The sequence below is a fragment of the Microcaecilia unicolor genome, chromosome 4 (assembly GCF_901765095.1).
Source record: "Microcaecilia unicolor chromosome 4, aMicUni1.1, whole genome shotgun sequence".
NCBI classification, from domain to species: Eukaryota; Metazoa; Chordata; class Amphibia; order Gymnophiona; family Siphonopidae; genus Microcaecilia; species Microcaecilia unicolor.
In genome coordinates this window covers 179,899,187-179,923,880 of record NC_044034.1, presented here as the reverse complement: position 1 = coordinate 179,923,880, position 24,694 = coordinate 179,899,187, and the positions used below count along the sequence as shown (strand labels likewise).

At 44.3% G+C, this 24,694-nt stretch overlaps 1 protein-coding gene across 1 annotated transcript in view; it reads right to left on the bottom strand.

Annotated features, from left to right (window-relative positions):
• Positions 1 to 5,498: 5,498 nt before the first annotated feature.
• Positions 5,499 to 24,694, bottom strand: part of TRIM66 (tripartite motif containing 66) — a 178,454-nt gene continuing 159,258 nt past the window's right edge. Inside the window, exons 17-19 of the mRNA XM_030201027.1 lie at positions 19,081 to 19,155; positions 16,780 to 16,932; positions 5,499 to 5,921 (exon numbers count right to left, since the gene is read on the bottom strand). Coding sequence (XP_030056887.1) covers positions 5,667 to 5,921; positions 16,780 to 16,932; positions 19,081 to 19,155 — 483 coding nt within the window. The 3' untranslated portion in view covers positions 5,499 to 5,666. The remainder of the gene's footprint in view (positions 5,922 to 16,779; positions 16,933 to 19,080; positions 19,156 to 24,694) is intronic.

Here is a 24,694-nt window from a genome sequence, read left to right as displayed (position 1 = left end):
TAAATTTAGCTCACAAGAAAAAAATGTAGAATTGTCTATTTATTACATGTCCATAAGCTGTAATGACAAAATCTATTTTGTTTGTATGAAAGACCCAGAAAATAGTTCACTTACTTTATACCAGTAATAATTTTACCATTTTAGCTACATCTGGTTAAACTGAAGGTGCTATAATTATGACACATTCTTGTAACCTGTGGTGTCTGCTCCGACAATATTCCCTCTAAAATCAAACCTCCTTTAATTCATAATTTGGAAGAAGCAAAAGCAAACCAATAGATTTGCTGCATAGATCTACAACAACAATTTTGCAGTTACAAACAGCATGCACATTCAGAACCATATCACTATTGTGTAATGTCCAATGTGATTTTGACTCTATAAAACTAAATTTGGGATCCAGCAACAATTATAAAAATGTTACCCCAGCGATAATATTACCTCTCTCCTAAAGATGAGACTTGAAAAAATGGTCATATGGACAAGTGGGCCAACTCTCAATGTTGCCAATTTGCGGATATTTCATCTAGTGCATCAAGGCATCAGTATTTACCTGTGGATGAGCTAAAAGTTAATGAATTTCACAGATTTTTGCATGTGATTAAACGGGCTATTCCCATTGACCACATGGACAAATGAGCTTACCACCTCAGGTGAGAAAATGGGTTAGCCCATTTGTCCATAAGACCATCCAAATAATGCTGGCATTTCCATACCCGCCTACATGGTACAGCTAGCAATGCAACACAATGAGAAAGTCATGGGATTATGGCACAAATAGTCATGGGATTGTGGCATGAACAGAGGAATGAAGTTTGAGTATATTTCCCATATACTCAAACCTCTGTAATGTCAATATTCAAAAGGATTTAAGCAGTGACCTTCAGAGTTAACAACATAATTCTTTTTGTCTTTTTCTTTTTTTTTTTTCAAATGTGAGATTGGCCAAAACATAACTTTTGGCCAGAACCAAAACTTATGCAGATAGCACCAATATTAACACATCAGTTTAATTAGGATTGCTGAGCTAACTGTCCTAACAAACTGAAAACTCATCTGTTTAAGTTTAGGACCACATATTCAGCAATCCTACTTACTGTAAATAAATAGGCAGATAATTTTTCTACGTATCTTTTTGCAGTGTCCCTGCTAATGACTATTGATCTCTGTGGGCCCAATATTGAAAACAATTTAACCGGGTAGACCACAGCGGAACTGTAGGGGCAGTGCCGAGGCATTCTGGGAGGGGAATTGAGACGGTTCTGGAAATTATGCAGGCATTAGCTGTATTCAATACCGATGCCCACAATGCTAATCAGGCAAGTAGGACTACTTAACTAGCACTCCTAACTTTGCCTGGTTAGTTATGTGGGTAAGCTACTAAATATCAGCTACATATCAACTAGGTATCACTGCTGACCTAGATATTCAATGCTGAAGCTTAGACATGGCCTGTCATTGAATATTTGGGTCTAACTTAGCTAGCAGCGGTCAGAAAAAAAACACCACAGCTGGCTGAATATTGACATGTGTATGTTTAAGCAAGAGATGGACAAATTAAAGCAGATTCACCCAAAGACCCTGACAACAGAGCAAGAGGGGAGATGCCCTCAGGTCACGTACTCAGAAATGAGCTCTCAAAGACTGGAAATGCTATTACTCAAATCTGAGATATTCAAACTGAAGTGTGAACATATCTGAACTGCATGCAGCCAGCTCCAATCTCCACATTCTCCTACTCTGGATGCAAAGTTTCACAGATTCCCAAACAAAAATATAATAACTCCAAATCGCTCAGTATTCTAGTGAATCCTGCCCAAACTAAATCTGACATTTTGGGGAAAAAATGAAATCTGGTCAAATTTCAATCAGGTGAAATCTGTCCAATAGTTGGAATCAAATACTTGTAGATTCCAATCCAGATCTGAACCTGGCATGTGGCAGCTTGCCCATGTCTGCCTTAAACATTGGTCTTGGTGCCAGACATTTTGATAGGGTCTGAAGTTTAGTAAAAAGTGTTCCTTTTAGTTCTTTGATCAAGTGAATACCCAAAAGAAAGAAATATGTGTTAAAAGTACCGTAAAACCATTCATAGTAACCCCCCTGTTTACTAAGCCGTGCTAACGGCTGCCGATACAGCCCATTCAAAGTGAATGGGCTGTGTTGGCATTAGTGCACCAGCAGCCAGTAGCGCATCTAAGTAAACAGGGAGGTAAGCCTGCTAATTGAATTATCAGTTGGCACTCAATACCATTTTTGTTTTATCTGCAATCCATATGTTACGTTTCATGAAAGTGCTTCATGGTCATATTTAATACCCTGTGAGCTGTAAACAGGGTGCATATTTTCTCAGACAGGGTGAGATGATTAATACAGAGATACAACACAAGGGAATATTTCCATCAAGAACAGGAAAAAGAGAAATCAAGTTGTAAATGTGGGATAAAACAGAAAGACCTAGAGCATGGCATGAAGAAAGGGAGAGACCTAGAGAAGATGGCCATAGATTTAAGAGGCACTGTCTACAGAAGGGGTGTAACAGTAGTCTAGGGAAAATAGAGGAAGAGCCTAAGAAATTATGTGAATTAAAGCTCTCTGGCAAACAAGCTTTAATAAGTTAGATCGTTCTCTTTAAAATTTTATTTGCAACAACATTTCATGTCCCGTTGATCCACACAGGGCAACATGGCTCAGATTTATCTTTAAGTCAAAACAGGATTCTTTGCCAGCTATGATTGGTTTCATAAACTCAAATTGGGTGAGACCCCAGTGAAAGCTCACAGGACTCTTCAGCTGCTGTGTGAAGAAAGGCACCTGCCTGGCTCTGATAGCTCAAGTGTAGCACCCCCCTACGCTGTTCTCCATTGTGGTCCAATGAAAGATGTAATAACTGGCAGGGAGTATATAAACTTAATCCACTGGATTCTATATAGCGCAATTTAAGTTGCGCACACAAATCCAATTGTATTCTGGATTTGTGCGTGTAACTTAATTAGTTAACAAGCCAATCAGCACCAATAATTACCAATTAACAAGTAATTATTGACACTATTTGGCACTAATTAGAATTTACGCACACAACTGTCTAAGTATATTCCATAATGTGATGTGCATAAATTCTAAGTCACGTAGTTGAAAAGGGGGCATGGCCATGGGTGTGAAATGGGTGGGTCATGGGTGAATGTAAAATCTATGCATATTATTATAGAATACCCGGTCCGGTCTGCACCTAATGTTGGCATCAGAATTTACACTGAGTTTTACTTGGCATAACTGCCCGTGACTAAATTTAATCACACGGACGGGCACTTGGTGTATTCTATAAACCGTGTAGACATTTAGGTATATTCTAAAAAGTATGCCTAAATTTAGGCGTAGTTTATAGAATACACCTAGGCATATTTCTTTTCAGCGCCTATTCTTTAGGCGTGATATATAGAATCTAGCCCCATATAACCTTACAAAAAATAAATACAGTTCTACTGAAAGCTTACAGAAAAAATTCAAACAAGCTTAAAAACATAAGAATAGCCATACTGGGTCAGACCAATGGTTGTCCAACTAGCCCAGTATCCTGCTTCCAAAAGAGGCCAATCCAGGTCACAAGTACCTGGTACAAAACCAATTAATAGCATCATTCCATTTTACCAATCCCGGTTCAAGCAGTGGCTTCCCCCATGTCAATAACAAACTATGGACTTTTCCTCCAAGAACTTGTCCAAACCATTTTTAAACCCATATACGCTGACCACTGTTACCACATCTTCTGGCAGTGAGATCCAGAGCTTAACTGTTCTTTGAGTGAAAAATATTTCCTCCTATTTGCTTTAAAAGTATTTCCATGTAATTTAATTGAGTGTCCCCTGGTCTTTGTACTTTCTGAAAGTGTGAAAAATCGATTTACTGCTACCCATTCTATACCACTCAGGATTATATAGACCTCAATCCAAGCTGAAGAGCCCTAACCTCTTTAGCTTTTACTTATATGGGAGGAGTTTCATCCCCTTTATCAGTTTGGTCGTTCTTCTTTGAAATTTTTCTAATTCTGCTATATCATTTTTGAGATATGGCAACCAGAATTGAACGCAGTACTCAAGTTGAGATTGCACCATGGAGCAATACAGAGGCATTATAATATTCTTGGTCTTATTATGCATCCCTTTCCTAATAATTCCTAGCCTCCTGTTTGCTTTTTTGGCTGCTGCTGCACACTGAGCAGAAGATTTCAGAGTATTGTGTACAATGACACCTAGTTCTTTTTCTTGAGTACTGACTCCTAAGGTGGACCTTAGCATCGGGTAACTATGATTCGGATTATTCTTCCCAATTTGCATTTGTCCACATTAAATTTCATCTGCAATATGGATGCCCAGTCCAGTTTCCTAAGGTCTTCCTGCAATTTTTTACAATCCGCATGTGTTTTGACAACTTTGAATAGTTTTGTGTCATCTGCAAATTTAATCACCTCATTTGTCATTCTGTTTTCCAGATCATTTATAAATAGCATCGGTCCCGGTACAGATTCCTGCAGCACCCCAACATTCACTCTCCTCCAATGAGGAGATGTTTTTTGTCCAATAACCAATTCCTAATCCACATAAGGACATATGTTCTCATAGTAAATTCAAGTTACACAAAGACTGGCCCTTTAAACAGTCATAAACTGTCTTTCATTATTTACTTCAAGGTAAATTATATAGCCTATTAAATATTATTCAGTATACTTGCTTTAATATTCTGGACTATGGAACTGCTGTAAGAATGAAGAGGATGGAACATAATTTGGACCTGGTAAGTATCACAAATGGTATGATGTTAGTTACTCCAGCTGAAGGTTTGAAGGCATGCTGTAGTTTTCTACCCTAAAATCTATTATGTAGACCACATGTGGTCAGTGTGCCCAGTAATGAAACACAGAATTTTGTTTTGTTCTACAAATGCTTCTTTGGATACTACTTTTATTCTAACAGAGGTGTGGTTATGCCTCGGTGTATGCATACTTTTTATTATTATTTTCTTAAGACTAGGCCTCAATGTCATTGCATATGGCAACATCCATCAGATCACGTAGTTATACAGCTATAGGATATGACAATGATACAATCTGAAAAGTGTAGACTTTCGTGATAAATGTTATGTATCTAAGCACTCAGCTGTGCTAAAAATAGAACACAAAGCATTTCTGAAACAATTTTTTGACTGATAGGCAGTAGTATAATGATTTGGGGTGATTTTCTTAGTTCCCATTAGCTTTTCCTTGAATATCAGTTTATGAAACTTTATGAACATGGTTCTTTGTAGTCCAGGTAATAGCTGTGTGTAATGGCCATTGATAACACATGAAGACACTACACCTTACAATACTCAGCAGTAGTTCATGTTTTATGGACGAGGTGATAAGTAGGAAGCAACTTCTTACTTTTTATCAGCAATAATTTTCAACAGTGCAAATAAATGTTCAGACCGTTGCTTCAAAGAGCAACAGGTACACAGAAAGCTCACAGACAATATTAAATCCACCACACCATCCATCATCAGAAATAGGTGGGTGATATGTTCAAGCTTAACCCAGCTTCCAGGGTTTTCCCCCTGCCGTTTAGGTCCTGAATTTTTTTTCTTGATAATTTGTGAGATCATACAGATTACTGCAGCTCCAATCGAAACAGTTAGCAAACATCAGATTCTTTAGCTTTGCAGGTTATAGTATGACGGCGTCTTCTCTTGGGCTGAGTACACTCATGTCCGTATAATGGCCAGTGAAAGCCTTTAGCAAGCTGTTGACTATTCTCGCTGCCGATCTCCTCAGAATCAGACTCCTCCTGCTGAGGCAAAGGGAATGTCTTATCTGGATAAATCTCTTTTAATCTGTCTTCAAAGAACACCTGCAAGCTTCTTCCAGCCTCAGCCACCTCAGAGTCTGGCTGCAGAAGGAAAAAATATATTCTTAAACATCATCACAGTAACTTGCCTTTACCAATGGAACACAATCTGAATAGTTTTACATTAGCATAGGAACACTTCTTTTCAGAGTAAGTGTTGCTAATGTAAGACTGTTCAGATTGTGTTCCTTTCGTAATAACTCACTTGAAAAATTTGTTTCATGACTTTGTTGACATATAAGACAATCCAACTAGGACTCCTGATGAAGGATCTTATGCCAAAACACGGCCTGCGTTGAGTACTGTTAACTGTCTTCAACCGATTATCCTTGCACCACTGCACAATAAATGATATCCCTTTGATGAATTCCTGGCTCACCCGTTTGGTCATTCTCACTTTGTTTTTTCTGCTCTCCTCACTCAAAATACACACATCACAGTGTGGAGGCTTGTTTTAAGCAGCCCCGTTTAAGGAATAGTAAATATAAATGTTAAAGATTTCTGATTTTGCCTCTGGCTAGTTAAAAAGCACATGGTGAATTTAATGAGATGAGTAACCTGCAAGTGATTTTTCCAAAAAATGCATTTGAACATAACACTGGAGTTCTAATCAGAGTCCTCTGAAAGTCATTAACAATGCCTCTCCAAACACAGCTCTCCAACCAGATATTTACAGCTTAACGTAATAAAAATGGCTTGATAATGGCAATTGGCACCTAAATTAGAAAGAATGCCAATAAAGTATAGTGACACTTTGTGTCGGCAGTCTTACAAAAGTCTTTAACAGTTTTTGTTTTCCAGAACTTCAATTAACAAGGTTTCTATCTGGTTGCATATCGACAGACATATGTTTTTTTCATAGACATTTTAAAAGGTATATACATTTGGTTATTTAATACATATCATTTTATTGTTTATTTATTTTTTAATTTATTGTTTTTGTTTTTTTTAATTTTTGTAAACACTAAGGGCTCTGTTTACTAAGTTGCGTTATAGGCGCATTAGCATCTTTAACGCACGTTAACAATGTATGCACATTAACTATGTATGCACCTAGAATATCCCTATTGGCATGCAATAATTGTAGGCACATAAAAATGCTAACACGCCTTAGTAAACAGGGCCCTAAGAACTATTTATTTTCTAGTTCCATATCATCAAGCTGATCAATCCATAGACTGGTGGGTTGTGTCCATCTACCAGCAGGTGGAGATAGAGAGCAAACTTTTGCCTCCCTATATGTGGTCATGTGCTGCCGGAAACTCCTCAGTATGTTCTCTATCTCAGCAGGTGGTGGTCACACACAGCAGCAGCTCTGGCTAGGCCTCCAAGCCTAATTTTTAGGTTTTGTTGAGTGCCTGGGGTTGAGGGCTCTTTTGAGCAAGTGCAAACCTGGTGGTGCCAGGTCCCTCCTTTTCTCCCCCCTCCCGCTGGCTCCGTTAAAAAAAAAAAAAAAAAAAAAAAATTTTGAACGTCCTTAAAGGCGTTTATTTCGACGTTTATTTAAGCGTCTATTGCAGCTACTCACTGGGACACCAGGTCGTTACAACTCGGAGCGGACAGCAGGTAATTTTTACCTTTTTATAGCGGGCAGGGGGTTCCCCGATTCTTCTCCTCGTGGCATATGGCGTCGGAGGGCGAGGGCGCAAAGGGTCGCTCCCCGGGTCGCTTGAGCGCTTCTAGAGGGGATGCGGGGGTCTTCAAGCCTGATTCGCCCTTGTTGGGTGACAGTTTCGTGACCGATGAATGTCCCGGTCCTTCCTCCGGCGTGGCGGTTTTTCCCGCCATAAACGCCCATCCCCCGCTCCTCGCCTCCGCCATCTTGGCCGGCCACGCGGCTCGGACGGCTTCTTCTTGGGCCGCCCTTGAGGTTGGAGACATTAATGCCATGAACGCCCTTAATTTGGGCGACGGCACAGAAGCGGCTAAAGTTAAGAGCCGTTCTTCCCGCGCGGCTCCTTCGCGGAGTTTCGCGCCGGACGCCATTTTGGATGCGCAGCATGTCTCTCCCCCGCTATTGCGAGCGCCGGTTGAGGGTGCGTCTAGGGCTGTTGCCCAGACTGCGGAAGTGCACAGTCTGGGGGGTTTCTCCCCCGAGTTTGTTTTGCTGCTGCATCAGGCCTTCCTCATGCACAACGCTGCCCCTGCTCCCTCGTCTGGTAAAGAGGTTGAGGTTCCCAGAGGTAAACGCCCTCGGGTTGATTCCCAGGCCTTGGAGGAATTTGTCTCCTCCGATGTAGATGAGGGCAGCGTGTCTGAGGTCTCCCAACGGTCCTTTGCGGATTCCTTGGAGGAGACGGATCCCCGCTTGGATGGAGCGGATGACCCCTCTGCAGCGCGGCTTTTTAGCCCAGAGGATTTGCCCAACCTGTTGTTACAGGCCATGGACACTTTGAAGATTTCCTCTCCGGAGGACGTCTCTCCCTCAGCCCGTGTTGGCTCTGCCATTATGCTGGGGACGAAGCGCCCGCCTAGAACCTTCCACGTGCATGATGCCATGCACACCTTAATTTCGGCTCAATGGGATGTCCCAGAAGCGAGCCTTAAAGTGGCTAGGGCTATGTCCCGCCTCTATCCTTTGGCTGTGAGTGAACGTGAGGCCTATCTGTGGCCTACCGTGGATTCTTTAATCACTGCGGTGACTAAGAAAACGGCGTTGCCGGTGGAAGGTGGCACGGCCCTAAAGGACGCCCAAGACAGAAGATTGGAGGCGGCCTTAAGGTCGTCCTTTGAGGCGGCTGCTTTAAGTTTGCAGGCCTCAGTTTGCGGCTCCTATGTGGCCAGGGCGTGCCTGACTATGGTGCAGCGGGCTTCCCCCTCGGATCATTCCTTGAGGGCTGATTGGCCGGCCCTGGAATCGGGCTTAGCCTATTTGGCAGACTTGCTGTATGATGTCTTGAGGGCCTCAGCGAAAGGCATGGCTCAGACAATCTCTGTGCGGCGGTGGCTTTGGCTGAAACATTGGTCTGCTGACCACGCCTCTAAATCCCGCCTGGCTAGGTTGCCTTTTAAAGGCAAGCTGCTCTTTGGGGTCGAGCTGGACAAAATCGTGACCGATCTCGGCACGTCTAAGGGCAAGAAATTACCAGAGGTCAGGGCTCGGGCTAGTACTCGTCCCGGTACCTCCAGAGGACGGTTGCAGGAAGCCCGTCGGTACCGCCCGGGCAAGTCGGGCTCTGCTCCCTCTTCCTTCAAGAGGAATTTCTCCCCCAAGCAGCATTCCTTTCGCAGAGACCGCCGTCCCGGAGGTGCTCCCTCCGGTCCTCCCCCAGGGTCTCGTACCCAATGACGGGGTCTTGGTCCACGCCCCAGTGCAGATTGGAGGACGGCTGTCCTCGTTTCTGGGCGAGTGGACCACAATAACTTCAGACGCGTGGGTGCTGGAAGTCATCAGAGACGGCTACAAACTAGAGTTCTGCCGACCCTTAAAAGACGGGTTTGTACTCTCTCCCTGCAAGTCTCCGGTCAAAGCTGTGGCAGTGCAGCAGACCTTGGACAATCTGATCCGCCTGGGCGCGGTCGTTCCGGTGCCAGAAAGTCAGCTTGGCAAGGGGCGTTACTCCATTTACTTTGTGGTACCAAAGAAAGGAGGTTCTGTCCGGCCTATCCTCGACCTCAAAGGGGTCAATCGGGCCTTGAAAGTGCGGCACTTTCGCATGGAGACTCTCCGCTCTGTTATAGCGGCAGTGAAGGCAGGAGAGTTCCTGGCATCCTTGGACATCAAGGAAGCGTACCTGCATATTCCCATCTGGCCTCCTCATCAACGCTTTCTGCGTTTTGCAGTCCTGGGACGACACTTCCAGTTCAGAGCCCTCCCTTTCGGGTTGGCTACTGCTCCGCGGACCTTTTCCAAAGTAATGGTGGTCATCGCGGCCTTCCTACGAAAGTAAGGGGTACAAGTCCATCCTTATCTGGACGACTGGTTGATACGAGCCCCCTCTTATGCAGAGTGCGGCAAAGCTGTGGACCGGGTAGTTGCTCTTTTGAGCTCCCTGGGATGGATCATCAACTGGGAGAAGAGCCAGCTGTGCCCGACTCAGTCCCTGGAGTACCTGGGAGTTCGATTCGACACCCAAGTGGGCAGAGTGTTCCTGCCAGACAATCGGATTGTCAAACTTCAGGCTCAGGTGGACCAGTTCCTAGTAGCCTCTCCCCTTCGGGCTTGGGACTATGTGCAGCTGTTGGGCTCTATGACGGCCACGATGGAAGTTGTGCCCTGGGCCAGGGCTCATATGAGACCGCTTCAACACTCTTTGCTGCAGCGCTGGACTCCGATGTCGGAGGATTATGCTGTGCGCCTTCCCTTGGACCCAGCAGTGCGCAAGGCGCTGAGCTGGTGGATGCAGACAGACAAGATGTCTGCGGGAATGCCTCTGGTGACCCCAGAGTGGATTGTCGTCACGACGGACGCCTCGTTGTCGGGCTGGGGAGCCCACTGCTTGGGAAGGACAGCGCAGGGGCTCTGGTCTCCTGCAGAGGCAAAGTGGTCTATCAACCTCCTGGAACTCAGAGCCATTCGGTTGGCGCTTTTGGAGTTCATCCCGGTACTGGTGTTGAAGCCTGTACGGGTCCTGTCGGACAATGCCACGGCTGTGGCCTATGTCAACCGCCAGGGAGGTACCAAGAGCGCCCCTCTAGCCAAGGAGGCTATGAATCTTTGCCAGTGGGCGGAAGTGAACCTGGAGCAGCTTTCAGCGGCCCACATTGCCGGAGTCCTGAATGTCAAGGCGGACTTTCTCAGTCGCCATACCTTGGAGCCCGGAGAGTGGCAGCTATCTGCTCAGGCGTTCTTGGACATCACGAAGCGCTGGGGCCAGCCGAGCCTAGATCTGATGGCGTCATCGGCCAATTGCCAAGTGCCGCGCTTTTTCAGCAGAGGACGGGACCCTCGATCCCTGGGAGTAGATGCTCTTCTCCAACAGTGGCCGGCACAAGAGCTTCTCTATGTGTTCCCGCCCTGGCCCATGTTGGGCAGGGTGCTAGACCGGGTGGCAAAGCATCCCGGCAGGGTAATCCTGGTGGGTCCGGATTGGCCCAGGCGTCCCTGGTATGCGGACTTGATCAGGCTCTCAGTCGACGATCCTCTGCGGCTGTCAGTGGAGCAGGGCCTGTTACATCAGGGTCCCGTGGTGATGGAGGATCCCTCCCCCTTTGGTCTTACGGCCTGGCTATTGAGCGGCAGCGTCTGAGGAAGAAGGGCTTCTCAGACAAGGTCATCGCCACTATGCTGAGAGCGAGGAAGCGCTCTACTTCTACTGCTTACGCCAGGGTTTGGCGTATCTTTGCAGCGTGGTGTGAAGCAGGCTCACTTTCTCCCTTCACTGCTCCAATTTCTTCAGTGTTGGCATTCCTGCAAGAAGGTCTGGAGAAAGGCCTGTCGCTCAGTTCCCTTAAAGTCCAGGTAGCGGCTCTGGCTTGCTTCAGGGGCCGCCTGAAGGGTGCTTCCCTGGCTTCGCAGCCAGATGTGGTGCGCTTTCTCAAGGGAGTTAATCTCCTGCGCCCTCCTCTGCACTCAGTGGTGCCTGCGTGGAATCTCAACCTGGTACTAAGAGCATTGCAGAAGCCGCCTTTTGAACCCTTGTCGAGGGCATCTCTGAAAGACCTGACGTTGAAAGCAGTCTTTTGGTGGCTATCACTTCAGCCAGAAGAGTTTCCGAGCTCCAGGCGCTCTCATGTCGAGAGCCTTTTCTGCAGTTCACTGAGGCAGGAGTGACTATTCGCACAGTGCCTTCCTTCCTGCCCAAGATTGTTTCTCGCTTCCATGTGAATCAGCAGCTCTGTCTCCCTTCCTTTCGTAGGGAGGACTACCCAGAGGAGTACTCTGCTCTTAAATATCTGGATGTGAGACGAGTCATCATCAGATACTTGGAAGTGACCAATGATTTCCGGAAATCGGATCATCTGTTTGTCCTGTTTGCAGGTCCTCGTAAGGGTCTGCAGGCTGCTAAGCCTACAGTGGCAAGATGGGTCAAGGAAGCCATTGCAGCGGCTTATGTGGCCGCGGGGAAGGTGCCGCCTATCCAGCTGAAGGCTCACTCCACGAGAGCTCAGGCGGCCTCGATGGCAGAGGCCGGATCCGTCTCCTTGGAAGAGATATGCAAGGCGGCAACTTGGGCTTCGGCTCATACATTCTCCAAGCATTACCGTTTGACTGTGGCTGCACGGGCGGAGGCCCGGTTTGGAGCTTCAGTGTTGAGGTCAGGGATTTCAATGTCCCGCCCTGGGTGACTTCTTCGGTACATCCCACCAGTCTATGGATTGATCAGCTTGATGATATGGAAGGTAAAATTATGTATAATCATACCTGATAATTTTCTTTCCATTAATCATAGCTGATCAATCCATAGCCCCTCCCAGATATCTGTACTGTTTTTATTCTGGTTGCATTTCAGGTTCAAGTTTAGTCTTCAGTTACTTCAGAAAGACTTCGTGTTCAAGTTTTTTCACTTGGATTCTTCAAGAGTTAAGACGAGTTTGTGTTACAGTGAGCTGCTGCATTCCTCTCCCCTCCGTTTTACGGGGCTGGATTGAGACTTAAAATTCTGCCGGCACTCCCTCCCGCTTCGTGCGGCTGTAGGGCAGCTTTGTACCCCTCCCGCTTCGGCGGTGTTAGGGTCAGTCAGCTCCTCCCGCGGTTGCGGTTGCAGGATAAGCCAGATCCCCCCGCATCGGCGGGTGTGGTGTCCCTCCCCCGCTCCGCGGGGATGAGCTGGACGGATTCCCCTCCCCCACTTGTGTGGGGATGAGCTGGGTTAATTCCCCTCCCCCGTTTCGGCGGTGGTGAGCTGGGCAGAGTGTCCCTTCGTGGGTGTAATTCTCTAAGTGCTGAGTCCTGCGGATGGAGCTTTGATATCGACATACTGAGGAGTTTCCGGCAGCACATGACCACATATAGGGAGGCAAAAGTTTGCTCTCTATCTCCACCTGCTGGTAGATGGACACAACCCACCAGTCTATGGATTGATCAGCTATGATTAATGGAAAGAAAATTATCAGGTATGATTATACATAATTTTACCTTTTTAGTTATGTGTCACAACACATTCGACACAAACCATAAGTGTGAACTCTTACATTGTGATGCACTATGCATAAATATAGATTGTTGACTGTTCTGTCCCCTTAATAATAGTATAAAAACTTTTGTTTTTTATTAACAATGGTAGACTTAAACAACCTGCAGTGTCGATATATTTTACTGGCATTCTTTCTCATTTAGGTGCCAATTGCCATTATCAAAACATTTTTATTGTTAAGCTGTAAATATCTGGTTGGACAGTTCTAAAATATAAAAGACTTTTGTCTTAGAAAGACAATGAAACTGTTATAATTGGTCCTTAATTTTATTAGTTTTTATTCAATATCTATTTATATTTATCAGGAGTACCAATGTCTTCCTTTGTGAATGTGCCTATTTATTATTATTTGTTATTTGTTATGCAAAGTTGTTTAACTTATTAATGTGACGTTTATTTTAACTTATACAAGTGACATTTTTTTTAAATATTACCTATCTTTATGAGTCATTTTCGTTGGCAAGTAAGATATATTTTTTTTTATAGTTTTCTATATTGTTAAATATTTGTTTGTTTATTTTTTAACTGTTATGTTTGACCATTGGTTTTATAATATGTGTATTGTTCTGATTTTAATGTTGAACGTGAATTATATTTATTTGATTCTGTTCTTTGATTTTGGATGTATAAACTTGCTGATATTTTTTTATGTGTTGTTTAATTTAGACTGCGAAGACTCCTTAGGCAAGTCGGTTGGCTGAAACACAGCCATGTCGAGTTTTTTTTTAACTACATAATTGATTTGGACTTTCCGTGTCTTTTGAGCTACACAATAAATTGGGACTTTTTACATCATCTATAGACCACATTCTTAAGTCATCTTCGCTGTTTTCTTTGTGATTTTGAGTGTGCAAAGACTGGTGTTCTGTGATTACATCCACATGCTAATGTTGCCATTAGCACAAGGTCATTAAGAGAAATTTGTGCCACCCATTTTGTAGACAGTAAGGGCTCATGTGCTAATCCTGCACTAACCAGTAAGTGCATGGTACTGTAGATGCACTAACTGATTAGCACAGAAATGCCCACTCTCCACCCCCCAGACATGACCCCTTCGCAAAAAATATATTTATTTATTTATTTACTTATTTTAGCACATGGGTAGCGCACACAGATTAGGAATTTACTACAAGATGCCTCAGTAAATCCCGTGGTAGGCCCTTTTAAGCTGTGGTAAATGTGCACTATCACTTACCGCAGCTTAGTAAAAGGACCCCTCTAGCTGATGGAGGTGTGAAAACGAGTGTAAGGTACATAGATGGTACCAAGGAGGTTGGATTAACAGGAGACGGTATGAGCCTATCTAGCCTATTATATGGGCTGAAGCCAGTTGGCAGTGCTTGCTGCTATCTTTGTTTGTCCAACACAATAGCAAATGCCATTGAAAACAATAGCAAACTAAATTTTGCATTCTCTCTGTTAGGAGGGGATTGGGGGAAGTTAGGGAGGTTTTGAGGGGTCTGTGAAGTGGGGGGGGAAGCAAACAAATTGCTGCCATTGCTGTCACCGAGCCAGGTCGGGCTGTAGGGATCCCACATCCCCCTGCAGCCCGGCCTGGCTCGGTGACAGCAGCAGCATGGGAAGCAGCTTGTGTGCTTCCTCCCTTCACAGATCCCTCATAAGCTCCCCAACTCCCCTTACATACCTCCCTCCCCAATCCCCTCCTAACAGACAGAACGCAAAATCTAGTGTTACCATATGGCTCCAGAAAAAGGAGGACGGATTGAGCCAGCCGGGTTTTACTTCCATTGCTTTCAATGGAAAGCAATTGCGCCAGCCGGGTTTTACTTCCATTGCTTGGAAAGCAATGGAAGTAAAACCCGGCTGGCTCAATCCGTCCTCCTTTTTCTGGAGCCATATGGTAACCCTAGCAAAATCTAGTTTGCTATTGTTTTGGATAAACCAATATGGCTGCTGATGGGGGAACTGGCTTCAACTTTTTGACGTCATGCCGTCTTTTGTTAATCCAACCTCCTTGGATGGTACATGTAAAATAATCCAATACAGAGCTGATTTTGCACAAGGCACCAGTTAGCCCTAGAGCTAGCTCTGTTTCATTGTTTATTTTAAAATTTGAATGAAAGGGGCCAGACAAATATCACACAGTTCCATAAAGGTGCAGACAGAATGGGTGACTGGGAGTGAAAGTTAAGAGACGTGCATCTGTATTTTAGATAGAATATAGAAATCAAAACAGGTTTTTTAGCAAAAATCTGCTGACATTGAGCCTCTTCTAAAATAGATGCAACAATGCAGGTATGTGCGCTAGTTACATGCAATGAGAGCAGCCATTTTATAATTGTCAACATCTAAAACATCAATGGAGACAACTCAGCAACTCACATATCTAAACGTCAGCACTTCCATGAATAAGTTGGTATTTCAGAACCTAGACATGTAAGTACTGAAACATAGATGTATGTCTACCGTTTTGAAAACAAGTCTAAATGCGCCCAAGTAAGTACAGAAGCCACAATCATTCAGCACTATTGATTTTTGGGAGGAAAATACACCCTGTACGATTAAGAAGGGGGGTGACCTCTCCTAATCCCTCCTGTAGAGCGCGGCCCAAAACTAGTGTTTTTACAAATCCTATATGTACTCAAGAGCAGCAGTAAATCCAGATGTTGATTTCCCTGATCATAGATGCGCATTATCCTTCTGAATTGGAGAATACACATCTATTTTTTGGTTCTTCTCTATTCCCACCCAAACCATACCTCCTTGCTATTTGCACATAGTTCAGATTTACATGTGAAAATCCCAGCTTTGTAAAATTGGTTTTCATCATTTATTCTGTAAATGCTGGTATTTACATGTGTCAGTCACAACCTGGGCTTCTAAAATAAGGGCTATAAGGTAGTTTGTGAGAAAGTGATGAATTCAAAGGTGTTTTAAAATAAATACAGAGGTTAACAAGATGAAAGAAGCTGCAAATGCCTGCAGTGTTTTAAAATCAGAGCAAATACAGGGGCCCTCTTACTAAGCTGCGTAGGCACCTACACATGCCCAACGCGCGCCAAATTGGAGTTACCGTCCGGTTACCATGTGGCCCTTGCAGTAATTTAAATGTTGGCGCATGTCCACTACACACATCTGAAAAGTATTTTTTTATTTTCTGATGCGCATCAAGTGGAATTTGATGCACATAGACCATTACCACCCAGTTACCGTGTGAGACCTTACTGCTAGGTCAATGGCTTGCGGTAAGGTCTCAGACCCAAAATGGATTTGCAGCAATTTTCATTTTGCCGCACATCCATTTTTGGCAACAAAAAAAAGGCATTTTTTGGTAGGTGCGCTAAAAAATAATTCTGCGCGCACCCAAAACACACGTCTACACTACCACAGGCCATTTTTCAGTGCACCTTAGTAAAAGCACCCCAGAGTGAACATTTTGGCAGAATCAGTAGGGTAGTTTCTTCTTCCACTTTTTCCCAATAGGGAAAAGGCAACAAGGTCAAAGTTTCTAGGTCAGTAATCTGGCAGAAAATCAGTCCTGGATAAAACAATGTGAAAGGAATTATATTATGACCAATTGAACAAGAACTGGTGTATAATGTGACAGGTAAAGTTGCAGGACCTAATCCTAGACATGAAGGAAAAGATCAGAAATGGTAAATGTGCTATTAGTGATTTCTCTCTCTCTTCTGTTGCTCAACTTGTGTTCAGTTTTACATTCACCAGAATGTTTACACAGACAGTGGAATACTTTTTCCCCTCATATATGCAGCATATGGCAAATTATGTACTGCACAAACATTGCACGGGGTCTGCTTAAATTTGAACTTCAGCTGCACGGAAAATAAAACCCCTATACTTACATAGTTGAATTTTGCACAGTTCCAAAACATAAGACGCATGTCAAGCACCAGCTCCTCTGGTGAAGAATAATGCTTTCTGTTTTTCTTTTGAAGTTTTCGTCGTATACTGGATAGATCCATGGGCCTTTTGATGATCTGGTAATAATGACGGGCCTATGACCAAAGAGGAGAATAGGAAACTAATTAAGATTCCTTGGAGGGATAGGATAGCCACATGGAATAGTTAAAAGTGCCATCTATGTTTACAATGTGATTTTTAAATACTATTTAGTAGAAATTAGTCATTGAGAAGCAATGCTACCATTTTTATGTTGCTTAAGTATGTGCCCTCTATTTAATCATCACTGCTGGCAGAGCTAAAGTAGCTGCATATTACATGTACAACATGTCAAAAAAAAATCCATACCAATCAGTCTACACTGTTTACCAGATCAGTTGTACTGAGTTGTTTTTCCTCCTTATACTTCCTCTTTTTAGGAAACAGTCTGTTCACTTGCATGGTTGCAAAGTTGAGACGCTCACCACAGATGTCTCCAAAATGTAGGCACTCTTCATATCCTTTGCAGTACAGGGATGGAACAGCGGCTATTCCACCAGGCTTCCTGGCTCACATATAAATCAAGCAACAGAGCCATGCCACATCAATGCAGAAGCAAATGACAGATCTGGCAAGCTCTTAGACTTAACATTTTATTTATTTAAATCAGAGCAGCCCATGCTAAGAATACTAGTACTAGTACTACAGCTGTACAATGGCCAGTTGACAGGTGAATCTAGAGACTTTATGCTAATATCCTGGTCAAAATCTTGACTGTCATTAGCAGAGAAATAATAGTAATAGCACGATCTGGCCTGATTTCTATAAATGTAGCATCAATGCAGAAGCCCTCTATAGCTTCTAAGAGAAAATCAGCTGCACTGGCAATTCTGTAGCTAAAGTTTCTGCATTTTACAACAATAAGTTGGTACTGTGCTACTGGACTCACCTTCAATTTACTTTATTTGCTTTTTTTTTGGGGGGGGGGGGGGGGGAGGGAAACAGTTTCCTTAGACTGTTCAACTTCCAAGTTAGAACTAGCCTCTACTATGGCTACAGTGCCATGAACCTTCTTGTAATTTCACGAATGCAGGTTGCAAAATCTGCCATTTACATGCACAGAGCCCAGAGTGATCCTAGAAAACAGTGCAATGGAAGATGCAGAGGCAGGCACAGTGGAAGATGAATGACAACTTTTATTGTAAAATGCAGGTAAAAGGGTGTCCGACACGGCCGTGTTTCACCCAGCAGAGCTGCTTCAGGGGTTATACAATACTAATAAATCAACATAAATTAAAATGCACATTTGGGAACCCTTAAAAATAAGTAAACAATTGAATATAATTGCTTAATCAAATCAACAAATATATAGTAACATAAATATACAAACGTGAATGTGCATGGATTCTCTCTGTGCTGAATGCTCTGGTAAGGCTTTTATTTTCTTTTTGACTTGCACATATACAGAAAAAATTTTGGATTCAATTTTTACCATATTAATGTACTTGTTTCAGTTTTCCCTGGGTACTGGTAGTTTCCTAACCCAGGTTTCCTACCATGGGGAAAGTGACAGGGTTACTCCTTGAGCATATGTAATAACACCATGACTGGCTCTCCAAACACTTTTATGTATTTAGTTGTTTATATATTTATGTTACTATGTATTTGTTGATTTGATTAAGCAATTGTATTCAATTATTTATTTATTTACATAATTATTTATTAGGATTGCCACATATATATTTTATTTGTTTATGTCTTTGTATTAGTATTGTATTGCCCCTGAAGCAGCCCTGCTGGGCGAAACACAGCCGTGTTGATGGGCACCTATTACTCGCATTTTACAATAAAGGTTGTCATTCATCTTCCACCGAGCCCAGAGTGATGTCATGCTTTTTTTTAATGTTTCTTTGTAAAATGTCTGTTCCCACTGTACATGCCACCAAACACCTATAAGACCACAGGTAAAACAATGTGTATTTTGCAAAAGGCTCTGCTTTTAGTGAACCTTTTGTAAAATACACTGCAAATTTTCAACATCCCTTTTCCTACCTAGATAATATGCAAAAAAAAATCAGGCTTCATGTCTAGATGTTTAGCAGTGGAAATTCCTTAGGGGCCCAAGGTTAATACATAGCAGCATTCACGACACCTGGATCATGGAGTTGGACTTGAAGTAAAGGTTTAGTTGTTTATTCTTTGTCACAAAACCAAAACCCTCCAGGCTTTCAAACCAATAATTTGAATACAAATATTGAGCTTACCAGTGGACTCACAGGTTCTTGGAATGGAGGGCTCAGATTGTTACAGTACAAAGATAGAACCAGCTTCTCACACCTCTGCAAAATTAAAAGTTTGAATAGTAACATAGTAAATGAGGGCAAATAAAGACCTGTATGGTCCATCCCATCTGCCCAAGAAGGTGGCCAGAGTTTTACCTGCTGCTCTATGCAGCTTACACCTCTCTATGCCCTGTTTGAAGTGTCAAGATCACATCCTCTTTCTATATAGGGATCCTCTGTTTTTCCTTTGCATGTTTTTATTTCAAAGAGGTTTAATAAAGACTCAGCATTATAAGTACATAACAGCTGTTATACAGGAAAATAAAATCTGAAAAAACAATAACCACATGTTTCCAGGCTGGCCTATAGATAAATCTTTAACATAGCAAAACCCCTCAGCTTTAGAATTTTCTTTAAAAAGATAAAGAAAATTAGCAAATCATAAAAAACATAATTTTTCCTTGCAATTTTGCTTTTGGTTCCCACCACCTTTCCGAAAGGGTAATCCAGGCATCTACCACCCTTTCCAGTATTTCCTAATGTTACTCCTAAGTTGTGAAGAAATAGTGTGTTTTAGGCCTGTAAAATATATTAGATATATTCCTGTTTTAATTATGTCCTGAAGTGTATTTCTCTTATTTAGCCAGCAGGTGATGTTTCTTTGCTGTAAAGCTGTTACAGGGAACTGAATGTTCTTTTCCTTTAACACAAGCAGGAAGCAAGCTGCAGTATGCTTTCAAATCTTATTGACTGGGCTCTGATTGGCCTGGAGTTTGTAAACATTACCCAGCAGTAGTTGCTGGCTGTTGCTTCAGTTGCACAGGTATGGTGCTAGCTGTGTGCAGGCTACCAGAAGAGTGTCAGGATAGTGAGCCCATACCTGACCTCTTAGCAGAGACCTTACCAGAGGGATCTATACAACAAATTGTAGTGGGACAGCAATTAACCCCCACCCAGAGACAGCAGTTAGAAGCAGTATTACAAAAGTATGTTGATGTGTTTTCCACTAAACTAGGACTTACCCATTTGGCTAATACTACTACTACTATTTAGCATTTCTATAGCGCTACAAGGCGTATGCAGCGCTGCACAAACATAGAAGAAAGACAGTCCCTGCTCAAAGAGCTTACAATCTAATAGACAAAAAATAAAGTAAGCAAATCAAATCAATTAATGTGTACAGGAAGGAGGAGAGGAGGGTAGGTGGAGGCGAGTGGTTACAAGTGGTTACGAGTCAAAAGCAATGTTAAAGAGGTGGGCTTTCAGTCTAGATTTAAAGGTGGCCAAGGATGGGGCAAGACGTAGGGGCTCAGGAAGTTTATTCCAGGCATAGGGTGCAGCAAGACAGAAGGAGCGAAGTCTGGAGTTGGCAGTAGTGGAGAAGGGAACAGATAAGAAGGATTTATCCATGGAGCGGAGTGCACAGGAAGGGGTGTAGGGAAGGACGAGTGTGGAGAGATACTGGGGAGCAGCAGAGTGAGTACATTTATAGGTTAGTAGAAGAGGTTTGAACAGAATGCGAAAACGGATAGCGAGCCAGTGAAGCGACTTGAGGAGAGGGGTAGTATGAGTAAAGCGACCCTGGCAGAAGACGAGATGGGCAGCAGAGTTTTGAACCAATTGGAGAGGGGAGAGGTGACTAAGTAGGAGGCCAGCAAGAAGCAGATTGCAGTAGTCTAAACGAGAGGTGACAAGGGTGTGGATGAGGGTTTTGGTAGAGTGCTCGGAAAGAAAGGGGCGGATTTTACGGATGTTGTAAAGAAAGAAATGACAGGTCTTGGCGATCTGCTGGATATGAGCAGAGAAGGAGAGAGAAGAGTCAAAGATGACCCCAAGGTTTCGAGCTGAGGAGACAGGGAGAATGAGAGAGCCATCAACAGAAATAGAAAATGGGGGGAGTGGGGAGGTGGGTTTGGGGGGAAAAATGAGAAGCTCAGTTTTGGTCATGTTTAATTTCAGGTGGCGTTGAGACATCCAGACAGCAATGTCAGACAAGCACGCTGAAACTTTGGTTTGGATGCAAGGTAAGATATCAGGGGTAGAAAGGTAGATTTGGGAGTCATCAGCATAGAGATGGTAGGAAAAGCCATGGGATGAGATTAATGAACCAAGGGAAGAAGTGTAGATAGAAAAGAGGAGGGGACCAAGAACAGAACCCTGAGGTACGCCGACAGGCAGAGGGATAGAAGTAGAAGAGGATCCACCAGAGTGAACACTAAAGGTGCGGAGGGAGAGGTAGGAAGAGAACCAGGAAAGGACAGAGCCCTGGAATCCAAGTGAGGACAGGGTATCGAGGAGTATGCTGTGATTGACAGTGTCAAAAGCAGCGGAAAGATCAAGAAGAATGAGGATGGAATAGAGACCTCTGGATTTAGCCAGAAATAGGTCATTGGAGACTTTAGTAAGCGCAGTTTCGGTAGAGTGGAGAGAGCGAAAACCAGATTGTAGTGGGTCAAGAATAGCATGTGAGGAGAGAAAATCAAGGCAGCGGTGGTGAACAGCACGCTCAAGTAATTTGGAGAGAAAAGGGAGGAGGGAGATGGGTCGGTAATTAGAGGGGCAAGTAGGGTCAAGTGAAGGCTTCTTAAGGAGAGGTGTGACCACAGCATGTTTAAAGGCAGTAAGGACAGTTGCAGTGGAAAGTGAGAGGTTGAGAATGTGACAGATAAAAGGAATAAGAGCAGGTGAGATGGCATTAAGAAGGTGGGTGGGAATGGGATCAGAGGAACAGGTGGTACATTTTGCAGAAGAAAGGCGAAGTGGAGAGTGGAGGAGTGGCCTAGTGGTTAGGGTGGTGGACTTTGGTCATGGGGAACTGAGTTCGATTCCCGGCACAGGCAGCTCCTTGTGACTCTGGGCAAGTCACTTAACCTTCCATTGCCTGCTGCATAGAGCCTGCCATGAGTGGGAAACTGCGGGGTACAAATGTAACAAAAAAAAGTGTAGTTTCCTCTATAGTAACTTCAGGAAAGGAGGAAAAGGAATGAGGGGAAGGAGAGAGAGAGGGGAATGGACTAGTGGAGGGAGTGGTGGCGAGGTAGAGAAATCAAGGCTTATCTTTTGAACCTTGTCGTGAAAGAATTCAGCAAGGGTCTGAGGAGATAATGAAGGGGGAGTTGGGGGAGGGGGCACCTTGAGGAGAGAGTTCAATGTGGTGAAGAGAAGTCGAGGGTTAGAGCCAAGAGAGTTGGTCAGTTGGATATAATAATCCTGTTTGGCACGTAAAAGAGCAGATTGGAAGGAGGTCATGAACTTAAAGTGTAAGAAATCAGCAAGGGCCCAAGATTTCCACCAGAGGCGTTCGGCGGAGCGGGTACAGGAACGTAGGTAGCGGATATTAAAAGTCAGCCAAGGTTGGGGTTTTGTACACCTTATAGGGCGGGTCATCAAAGGTGCAAGAGTGTCTAAGGCAGAGGATAGAGTATTGTAAGAAGAAACAGCCTCGTTGACAGACGTGGATGGTGCCACAGTAGAGAGGAGGTTTGAAACATGGGAGGATAGAGATGAAGGGTCAATATCGTGAAGATTCCTAGATAAATTAGATAAGATAGGACGGGACTGGGAGGGAGGAGATTTAAGTGTGAAAGTTATAAGATGGTGATCAGAGAGGGGAAAATCAGAGGCAAGGAAACTAGAGGGTGAACAGTTGGAGGAGAAGATGAGATCAAGACAGTGACCATTTTGATGAGTGGGGAAGGTGGAGCATAGTTGGAGATTAAAGGAGGATGTTAAAGCGAGTAACTTGGAAATATAAGAGTTGGAAGGATCATTAGCAGGAATATTAAAGTCACCAAGGATGAGAGAAGGGGAGGAAGGATCATGGAAGAAGGCAAACCAGGCATCAAAGTCACTGAGAAAGGATGAAAGGGACTTATCAGGGGGACGATAAATGGCCGCTATTCGAAGAGGCAGAGGAGAGAAAAGGCAGATAGAGTGGACTTCAAAGGAGGAAAAACAGTGAGATTGAGATGGAAGAAGGGGTTGAAATCTGGAAGAGGGAGAGAGAAGTAGTCCAACACCGCCCCCGCGACCAGCAGGGCGAGGAGTATATGAAAAAAGATAACCGCCATGGCAGAGGGCTGCGACTGAAGCAGAGTCATCAGGGCAGAGCCAGGTTTCTGTTATGGCGAGCAGATGGAGGTGACGTGAGATAAAGAGGTCCTGGATATAGGGGAGTTTGTTACAGATAGAGCGGGCATTCCATAGGGCGCAAGAGAAGGGCAGAGAAGAGGAGGGGAGTAGAGGAATAGAGATGAGGTTAGAGAGGTCGCGGTGAGATCTGTAGAGTTGGGATAATAGTTGGTGAGGAGGGCCAGGATTGGGATTGATGTCACCGGCTGAGAGTAAGAGGAGTAAAAGAGAGCGGAGGAGAGTAAGAGAGGTGTGGCCATGAAGGCGTCGAAGGTGAGAGGTATTTAGGTGGAATGGAGAAGGCAAAATGGAGGGAAGAAAGAGACGGAGATTAAAAGCCAAAAGGGAGGAAGAGGGTAGGAGAGAAGGTGAGGTGATGAAGTCGATGGATGGGCAGTGAGCTCCTGTAGCAGAGAGAGGTAGGGGGTGAGGGAAAAGATTAGGAAGGGACAGGGCTAGGAAGACAATGTGAATAGGGGCCATAAACGACTGAGGTACTTTAGCAACTGGGAAGAAGATTAGATGTAAAGAGAAAAATGCCCTGCGTGCCGTTAGGCGCGCGGCACCTAGAGCGGAGGCCCTGAGTGGATCGGAGTGGACCTGAGTGTCACCCCGGAGAAGGCTGTAAGGATATGCAGATGAGCTGCAAGTCCTCCACAGCACCTGAAAGGCAGCCGGTGGTAGAGCTGGGCACCTCTCAGCTGAGGAAAGGCTTACCAGGGGTTAGGCCGAAGCCTGCATTCCTCCCCCTGAGGGTCGCCTGATCCTAGCCAAAAAGTACCTGGAAACTCTGTGCACTTGGAGCGAGGGCCCTGGGAAGATCGGGGTGGACCTGGAGTCACCCCGAATACAGTTGTGAGGAAATGCAGAAGGGCTGCAAGTCCTCCACAGCACCTGGTGGGAGCGCTGGGCACCTAGAGCGGAGGCCCTGAGTGGATCGGAGTGGACCTGGGTGTCACCCCAGAGAAGGCTGTAAGGATATGCAGATGAGCTGCAAGTCCTCCACAGCACCTGAAAGGCAGCCGGTGGTAGAGCTGGGCACCTCTCAGCTGAGGAAAGGCTTACCAGGGGTTAGGCTGAAGCCAGCATTCCTCCCCCCTGAGGGTCGCCTGATCCTACTGAGTGGCCATGACCTACTGAAGCAGGGTCCCTATCGAATATCTGCTGAGGTGGGGAGGCAAGTGAAGCAGGAGATTGATGAGATGCTAGCCCTAGGTATTATAAAGAAGTCTCATAGTCTCTGGGCTTCTCCTGCAGTTCTTGTTCCCATAAAAGATGGCGCAACCTGCTTCAGCTTGGATTACAGAAGACTTAATGATTGTTCTTTATCTGCCGTCATTTGCTATGTTACTATGTTACTGTATCTGACGCCTATTCGATGCCTTGGATGGGTGAGTTACTAGACCACTTAGCTGGGGCCCAGTGCCTGACTACAGTGGACCTTAGCCGTGGATACTGGCAGATT